Genomic DNA, 9,709 nt, shown 5'->3' with positions numbered 1-9,709 from the left:
AGGAAGACAGCCACCACCCATTGAACACTATGGAGACATGTTTGGTGATAATCTCACTTTAATACTGAATAATACATATGGAATAGATTTGATTGCAACTTCTGTTGGTCAGACTAATTAGAGTAAGCAGTGGAGTGGTATACTCAGCGGAAAATTCACCAGAAGCAGTGCATATAGAGACAAGGATTGGTGTGTGTGTGTGTGTGTGTGTGTGTGTGTGTCTGTGTGTGTGTGGAGTGGGTGGGAGAAGTTCCCGTAGGTCTTTTGCATTTTTGCAAATCTTGAGAGCAGAGTCACTGGTTTCTTCTGATCCAAATTATTATTATTTTTTTCAAGCAAATGGCCTTGCTTAATAGATGCAGCACTTCTCCTTCTGGGACAAAAACGCTTGCTGTCCATAATAATGCCTATGAGTAAGGTAGCCTAGGCTCAGGGGTCCACTTCTGCAAAGCAACTCACTGTACATACTGGTGTCATTTTGCCCTGTTTCTGTTGTCCTGTGTGAATTGAGGCTCAGAGAATTGCTGCAAATGTTAATACTGCCACTTTTGCTATTGCCATGAATAAGAAGGCTTTTATCTCTGACCTGGGTGTGTCAGGTCTTCTGCCCACATCCATGAAGCTGTGACAGGCTAACCTGTTAGCTTGTAAGTGGGATAAAATCTCAGACCTGCCATGACTCTCATTGCTGCTTCTTATAGAGTTCCATTTTCTTTTTCTTTTTTTCTTTTTTTCTTTTTTTAATAATAAATTTTATTTTTATATTCCCCATACAATTGCAGCCCCCCATTCTGACCCCAATCTCTCCCTCCCACCCCCGCCCCCTTAAAAGTGTCTCTGGTTCGTAGTTTTTTGTTGATTTTGATTTTCACTTTCTTATAGTTATTCGTTTTCCTGGTCCCTTATTTAAGTTTTCTAGATTCCTGCTATGAGTGAGACCATCCGGTATTTTTCTTTTTCTTTTTGGCTTATTTCGCTGAGCATGATCCCTTCCAACGCCATCCATGTTGCTGCAAATTGCATGTGTTTATCTTTTTTGAATGCTGAGTAATATTCCATGGTATATATGTACCACATCTTCTTGATCCAGTCATCTATTTTTGGGCATTTGGGGTGTTTCCAAAGCTTAGCTATTGTAAACAGTGCTGCTATAAACATAGGGGTGCAGGTGCTCTTTGGAATTGATGTTTCTGTGTCCTTTGGGTAAATACCTAGGAGTGGAATTGCTGGATCATATGGAAGCTCTATGTTTAGTAGGTCCAGAAATCTCCACACAGCTCTCCACAGTGGTTGGACCAGTTTGCACTCCCACCAACAGTGCAGAAGATTTCCTTTTTCTCCACACCCTCGCCAACATTTGTTGTTGCTAGTTTTTTTAATATGTGCCATTCTCACTGGTGTAAGATGGTATCTCATGGTAGTTTTGATTTGCATTTCCCTGATGACAAGTGATGTTGAACATTTTTTCATATGCCTGTTGGCCATTTGCATTTCCTCTTCAGAGAAGTTTCTTTTTAGCTCTTCTGCCCTTTTTTTGACTGGATTATTTTCTTTGTTGTTGTTGAGTCTCATCAGCTCTTTGCAGATTTTTGTGATCAGTCCTTTATCATTAGTGTTGGGTGCAAAAATGTTCACCCAGTTGGTGGGGTTTCTCTTTGTTTTTGTTATTGTCTCTTTTGCTGTGCAGAAGCTCTTTAATTTGATGTAGTCCCAGCTGTTTATCTTTGCCTTCACAAGAGTTCCATTTTCTAACTGAAATCGTGGCATTGAGATGTCATAACTAACTTGATTTGTTTTAGCAATCATTTAATGACAGGGATGTTAGTAGAAATACAATTACCATAATAATATTTGAAATGATGATGACCAATTTATCCTGCATTAACTAGTAGAGCTGAATCAAAGTTATTAGAAGATAAACAACTTGATATCATATTCAAAACATATATTTAAGACTTAAAGGCATTAAAAGAAGAAAGCTGACAAAGAAAAGGAATAAATGTGAACCATGACTAAATTCAATAATCTTTTTTTTTAAAGATTTATTTATTTATTTATACAAGCACTGGGTACAGTCAGAAGTGCGGGAGGGTGAGAGAATTCACCAGAGCCAGAACAGGGAGCAGAACAGGCAGACCCACGAAATACACTGATGAGGGGAGTAGCGGGCGCAGCAGGAGAGGTCTGCGCGCCATGTGAGACCCTCGCCAGTGGCCAGGATCGAACCAGCGCTGCAGAGGCTGCGGGCAGCCTCGCAACCCAGCTCTCAACCACTGCACCACCAGGGAGGCCCTAAATTCAATAATCTTAAGAAGGAATAGTAAAGCAACAATTGAGGATGCTAGTTTTTTTCTTTAAAAACAATCCAGTCAAATAATGAAGCTTTTAAATAGAATTTAGGTGGAAATGTCTTGGCACTTTATTTAGGAATTGGCAACTCTGAGGGAGGCTCAAAACACCTCTAGTTATGATATGGGATTTGGGAACAAAAGCTCTTGAATATGTAGCTTGTCAACAGGCAAAGACATTCCACCAGGGACCAGCAACTGCTCAACCCCAGCCAAGGATGACTCACAAGACGCAGCCCACAGTGGACAGCCGTGAGACCAGTGAATTCTGGGAGAATGATACTCTTCAGGTAATCCAGAGTTTTGAATGCAGGGTGCTGGGCGGTGGGTATGAAAACCCTCAGAGGATAAAGGCAGGCTCTGGACCCACTGCCAACAGAGAGCCAGAGGGAGTGGTTTCACTGGAGTGGGGTACAGACATGCTGGCTGGCAGGTTGTGGTTCCCCTGTGGTTTCCTGGCAATCCTTCAAGAGCTGTGTTCTGCTGTGGCTGCTACTGCCTAAGCAAAGGGCACCTCTGAGGCTCACTGGGAGGAAGCAGTTATTAGAGGGGATTACAGAAACATGGCAATAAGTGCTGAGGGAGTGACAGCTGTAGTTTTTAGTTGAGCAATCATTGAAAGTCAAGATGACCTTAGTGTAAATTCTAAGCATAGTCTGCACTTACTGCCATTTTCCCTCCTGTGCTAGAAGTTGTTAGTAATGAGTAAGAGCATCCAGCTTAAGTTTTATTCTGACTCACTGTTTCAAAAATGGTAATAAATATAGCTTAGTTATTTAGATGTCAGGGAAAATGTTTCCTCACAGCCATAGAAAGTACCCACTGACACTCTAAAACAAGGAAACTATGGTCTTATCTACCATTCAACAAACTGGGCCTTCAGAAAAACAACGTTTCAACCTTTGTGATAAGATATTTGAAATTCTGGAGATAGATTAATGTTTAATACAGCTGCAGATAGGCCATATTTATGATCCAATAAAAGTTTTTTATGTGTTATGTGCCGCCTGTAATATACATATAGGGCTCATTAAAAATTATAGCACTTAAGTGCATTTCAAGGTTTTTAAGAACTATCTCACAAGGGACACTTGGGGACACAGTCAATGAATTGCCAGCACAAGAGTTCACAAAGCTTGAGTTCTAGTTCTGACTCTTGAGTAAATCACAGAAACTCTGCAATTATTTGCTTAATTATATAATGAGTGAGGTTCACTAAACATCTCTTCTACATTTAAAAATAGTCATGATTCTATGACCATGTAGCCTTGTTAGAAATGAGGACACATAAGGGTCTATGCCAAAGGGTCAATTGTTTTTTAGAGTAATGTCCAGTAGCATTTTTTTTTTTTTTTTGCTACCTGTTGGAGGTAAGATAAAGATTTCTCTCTCGCATCTTTCAGAACAAAACAGTTTGTGTGGTATTTGTTCTCCCAGGTTTCTCAAGGTTCCAGGGTGTAGCTTATTGTTTTGTTGATTGCCTAACGTTCTATTTGTAGCCTGAGGGTTCCAAAGGAGAGACTTTACTTTCCAAGCCCCTCCAAGACCATCTTGAAATCAATGCCTTGATCGCTATAGTCACTTGCTGCAGGAAATTAAAACAGACTCTTGGGAACCTGACTTCACCAGCTGCAGCCCCAGGGAGACTGGAAACTGGGCACACTTGCCACAGCCTGCTGAACAAATATAGGCCTGAAAAATGAAAGAGCTGCATTGATGTCTATTTTTGTTTTCCTGGGCAAATTTTCTGAGAAAGAGCTTTCTCAGTAGTGATGAATGCTCTAATTTTAATCTAGTTAGCTCTCCTATGATCACTGCAAATTTTACCATGATTTATGATAAATCTGAACATTAAATAAATACATAAAAATCATTAAGTAAATATATAACAGGTGCCTATCAAGAGAACTGAGATGTAAAATTTATTCTTTTCACACTCTCCTGCAGTTTAATTTAATAAAATATGAAGTTCTAGAGGAAAGCTCTTTGTGCTTGAGAATTTCAACTTCCATTATGAAATTGGTTTCCTAACATAGAGTGTCCTGGGAATTGTAGCTCATACCAAGGGGGGCCAAAACAAGAGTTAATGATCCTACTGTAGAAGTCGGTAGGTTAACAGTGAAGAAGATTTATGTTCTGCACATTCAGTTGAACTAAGCAGCCTATCGTGGCCCATGAAGCAACAGTGACAAGGCAGTGTTGCAAGTGAGTTGCTAGTTTTGAGCTTTTCTTTGATCTTCAGTCTTTTCCCAACGTCTTGATCAACTAGTATTCCTGAACTTCTCAGATGCACTGGCCATGGACTTGAAGCAATAGCATGTTGAGTAATGGAAGAATACCAACAGACCGAACCATCTTCAGTGTTTACCCTGAGATGTCTTTGGTCTTGTGTCTGAATGCAGTAACATTGGTTTTGCCTTTGGATCCAAGTCACAACTCTCTTTGGATTTTATTACTGGATTTGTGTCTTTAAAGTCAGAGAAGTCTACACAAAAGTTCAGGCAAATGACTTCATACTATACAATCACAAAAAAAGTGTTTGTAAAGTCAAATGTTAATTTTTGGATGTTTATTCTATTTGTACTTATCTATCAATGGTGTGTTGCATCTCTAATCAAAGCCATAATTCTGATTGTAATAGTAGTAGTGAATAATCAGTTGTCTAAAGAAGTATAATGGTCTTGCTTTGTGTTTCTCATTCCTTTATTAACTCATTTTCTACAATTATCATCATTTCCATTTGGGTCCCAGAAGATGTAACAATTCTGGACATGGAATAATTATAGGAAGTTATAGGGGCTTTCGAAATGATAAGTAATCATAGAGAGTTATAAGGACTATAGAAATGGTACGTAGAACTAGAGAAGGATATTCTGTTTTCAAGAATGGTGTTAATAATCTGATGCAACTTAGAACAAAATCCTGTCCTCACATCCCATTACTACCTGCCACAAACCCAAAGTAGTATTTTCTTAATTATTTTTTATTGAGGCAGACTGGCCTTATAACATGAAACTTGGAAGTTTCAGGCATGCATTGTTAAAAATCACACAACTATATACACTACATTAAGTTGATGAATAAGAGTCCAATTCTATCCTTCACCATATTTACAATTGAACCTCTTTACCAGTTTGCCTCTTTCCACCCTTTATCTCTGGCAATCACTAATTGGTTGTATAGCCTAAAAGGTTTTTTTTGTTTGTTTTATGTAGCTAATAAGTTTGTTCATATGACTTCACTGATATGTGATATATAGAAAAAAATCAAAATTTTCAAAAGGAATATAATTTAACAGAAAAGAGGTAGGGGCTAAAGGGCATGAAAACAGAAATTACTTGCAGAATTACTAACAACATTAAGACAATAAAGCTTATATTGTGGAAGAATCTGACTCCACACCTTATGAACCCCCTCCTGGCACCTAGACCATGTCATCTTCACCTTATTTGAAGTTAATGTTCTTTCCTAAGATATTAAAAATGTATTATATTTACACACTTCAATGAAAGCTGCTTAACTCCTTTCTAGCATTTATTCCTGGGTTATAATAAGCCATCTAATCAACTATATTAGTTCTCTGATTGTCTTCTCCAAATATTCACAAAAATACAACATAACCAGATGAAGAATTTTTAATCAAATTATTTGTACAGACAGTCCATGCCACACAGAGTTTTCCTCACAGTTGAGCTGTTGTAGTGACCAGAATTCTAATTGAATCAGGTAGGTTGTGTCACTTTCCAAACTGGGTCATATCACTCATGCTCAGAAAGCCAAACTCTGAACCACGAGGTTGTTCCTCAAAGGAACTGCTTTATTAGTCAGTGGTGTCATGTCTGGAGGACAGAAGTCAGCTCTCAGGAAAGGCTGCCACCCCAAGCAGCAAGATTACATAGGAAAGAAAGAACAGGGACATGGGAATGTGTAAGAGTGGGGAGTTTCTTCATTGTCAGGTCTGGGCGTGCTAGGCAGTCTATAGATAGTCAATTGCAGGACTATTGATAATATAAAACAACCCTAGAGTATTCCTCCAATGATAACGTTACCAGCATCATTGGAAGGAACATTTAGGCAACTCATCAATCACCATGACCCTGGGGAAGGCAGTCCAAGGCTCTAAGTGGTTTCTAAGGCAGGGATCATATTCCTAGTTCCCACCTGTAATCCACATTAGGATTTATACATCAAGCTTTTAAGAATCTGGGCCTCCCCTGGTGGCGCAGCGGTTGAGTGCTGGGCTGCGAAGCTGCCCACAGCCTCTGCAGCGCCGGTTCATTCCCCGGCTGCCAGCGAGGGTCACACACACACAAACACACACACAAAAAAAAGCTTTTAAGTATCACCGACTGGATTCAAATTCTGGATTTCCTATTTACTGCCTATATTGTCGTGAACAACCTACTTACTGTATCTTCATTCTCAATGAAAAAATGGGAATTAAAAATCCTACTATCAAATTGGGCTGTTTGCATGTGAAATGATAAAGTATATAAATAGTGCCTGATAAATAATCAGAACTAAATTAAAAAGAACAATTGTATGGCTCTTGCCACAGTAGTGCATAGGCAACAAAATGTTCTTGAAATTTGTTGTGCTTGATTTCTAGGAGAAAATCATGCAATCATATGATCCACATACTGAAGAGTCAAGGGTAAGTAATGGGATTATACAAATCCCCCAAGAGTATTTCTGTTCATGCTGGAAGGAAATATTTCCTTCATCTATGGAGAATGTTTTGTACCATCGAGCTACTGAGTCATTTCTACAGTTGCTGAGAGCACTACGTAGACTGTTTGGGTCAAGTGCCATATTTCTCCTGCCCTTTGCACCTTTAATGAAGAGAAGTTTTTGGTCTGTGCTCTAAAATTTAAAGCTAGTCTAGCAAATTCACGAGAACAAGGCTGAGGCCAAGGAGCAAATATGAGATGAAGTCTCAAATGACATCTTATATATATTGACACAGACACTCCATGAAGCATTTAAGGGTATGATGTCACTTAGTTGTCACAATTGCCCAGTCATGGTGCTAAATTGTTCTGAACATGTTTTCTATACAAGGTCATGCACTGAACACTTCGGTTATCAGCCTTTTAAGTCTCACATTGGGCCTGTCATTCTCTTCTCAATTTTAATGTTAAGGAAACAGGTAGAAAGTGGTTGAATAACTTACAGGTAGGCCCAGTTGGGGCTTAGGCAGCCTCCTCCCCACATAGCAAGGAATCAGACCCAAGAAGAGGTGGCTTCAGAGCTACCTTCTGAGCCACTCGGTACCTTATAGCCTGAAAAATGAAAAACAACTTCAGGATAGCCAACCCACCAGAATAAAATTACTGAATCTTCACCATTCTGACTCCCTGGTTTTATTAACTTCATGTAAAACATGCTTCCCTTCTTCTTTTGACTACCACAAATGTGTTGTTTTATTCTGGTTCATATCATCCAAACTATAGCAATGGCCCATGTTCTTTCTCCCTCAAATATTTAAAACATTTTTATCTGGTGAAAAAAAAAATCTTATAACATAAAGCCCACAAAAGCATTAAATAAAGATAAAGTGTGACAACTTTGTAATTAGGTGAAGTAAATTTATTTAACACAAAGGACATTTTCCCAGGTTCAAAAAGATTTAAGAAATAACAAAAACAGGAAAAGGAAGAACAGAAATGTAAACATGTACTCGTCCCATTAAAAGGTTTGGTTACTATGTGGTTTTGAAATTCATAGAGATGAAATTCAAAATTCTCTTGAGCAAAACAAATAATGGATTCAACCTAATAGTTAGCTAGAAGAGTCTTGTGGGATGCAGGATAAAATTGCAGATAGACAGTAAATAAACACAGATTTCAGTTATGGTTCATTAATCAGTGGCATGAACAACCTCTGGTAGAGCAGAACCCTTCAGAATTCATAGGCATAATTGGGTTTTCTGCTATTACTAGCACATCAGTTAACAGATCAGCTTCCAGTACTAAATGTTTCTATTGATAATAACCATCAGTAAAGGAAATTGCTGACTTTCTAAGTGCTCATTTTAGTCCCTGGTTGCAGCTCTTACCGATCGCTAACAAATAGTGTCCTCGTGACTTAAAATCATTAACATATTTTGCAGTACTAGCTTGGCACTAGAAAGGCCCCAAACAACAAAAAAAACTTCTTTTCTCTGGAAGAAGTAGAAGACATGTTCAACAACTCACAATAGCATGCACCATCATTTGTATTTACAGAAATAAAAGGCCCTCAATAGCTCAGAAATCAGCTCACCCCAATTAGAAGACATTACCTCCCCTAAACTTTCTATACATTCTTATTAGTCAATTACAAACCACCACCAGTGACACAGCAAGACTTCTGATAAGAGCTAGAAGACTCGAGGATTCGTGATCCTGGTGTCCCACGGAGCAGAGGTCTGCAGGAGTTGGATGCCGAGCTCTGGGATTGGCTGGATTCACATTCCATCGATTGGAAGCTCTCAGACATGTGTGTCTTGGAAGGACCACCTTTTGCCATGGAAATCATAGGTTGGCAGCTCTGGCTGGCAAACCCCCGTGGCTGGCAGCTCCCTGACTGGTAAGACTGAGAAACGCGCTCCAGCACTTCCATGGAATTTCCAGATTGGCGAGTTGTTCTTTCACAGGACATGGAGCTAGAACCATCTCCTTGGGCAGCTCGGGGGCGGCAGGCACTTTGCAGACGCCGATCCTCGGTGCACCGATCCCGTCCACTGCTGTTCACTTGGCAGCTGCTGGATTCACTGCAGGTTTCTTGAAAGTTGTCCAGGAGCCAGGTTTTGCCCTGGCAGCTGCTGGGTAGAAAAACCATGTCTTCAAAATTACCCTTGGGAATTGTTGACTCGTGCCCTATGGAGGAGAGAGGCGCTGCATCGTAGACGCCCTTGAGCAAGTAGCCACGATTCACGGGCATATTGGCAAAATCCATCATTGCAGTTGCTCTGGAGGACCCAGCAAGGCAGGTGTGAAGAGCAAATCATTCGCTAGGGAGATTATATACTCTGAAAACTGGGTGTTGGCTTCTTCTCAGAACTCCCTTCTACCTCAGCGCTTAAGCTAATTTGAAGGGTAACATCTCATTAGCACTTTGTTTCGTTATATATGAAGATGACAGCTCATTAACAAAGCAAGTCCATTTTGAATCTTCAAAATAGCTTTCATGGTAGCCCCAAAGCTGAGTCATCCGGGCGGGGTTTGTCAAATATGAGTCCCAACAGGCCACCCAAGCTAGCATTTTTTTTTCTTTTTTTGCTTAGTCACCATGACTCTCCAAAATTGATAAGTGTATAATAAGAAACATACGTGAATGCAGCCTATTGGGTAATGATTAACATTCAACATTGGAGTTTT

At 39.7% G+C, this 9,709-nt stretch overlaps 1 protein-coding gene across 1 annotated transcript; it reads right to left on the bottom strand.

The window, feature by feature from the left end:
• Positions 1–8,666: 8,666 nt before the first annotated feature.
• On the bottom strand, positions 8,667–9,272 carry LOC119257116 (keratin-associated protein 27-1). Its single transcript, XM_037524817.1, has one exon. It carries the CDS (start codon positions 9,270–9,272, stop codon positions 8,667–8,669), a length of 606 nt encoding a protein of 201 aa, XP_037380714.1.
• Positions 9,273–9,709: the final 437 nt, after the last annotated feature.

Source organism: Talpa occidentalis, unplaced genomic scaffold, assembly GCF_014898055.3.
Source record: "Talpa occidentalis isolate TD23 unplaced genomic scaffold, MPIMG_talOcc4v2.1 talOcc4.4, whole genome shotgun sequence".
In the NCBI taxonomy this organism is placed as follows: Eukaryota; Metazoa; Chordata; class Mammalia; order Eulipotyphla; family Talpidae; genus Talpa; species Talpa occidentalis.
The sequence above is the reverse complement of the archived record's forward strand: the minus strand, read 5'-3'. Positions and strand labels throughout refer to the sequence as shown.

What these genes read in the sequence shown, in the direction of transcription:
- LOC119257116 (XM_037524817.1), bottom strand. Translation starts at nt 9,272, where the DNA reads ATGCCCGTGAATCGTGGCTACTTGCTCAAGGGCGTCTACGATGCAGCG.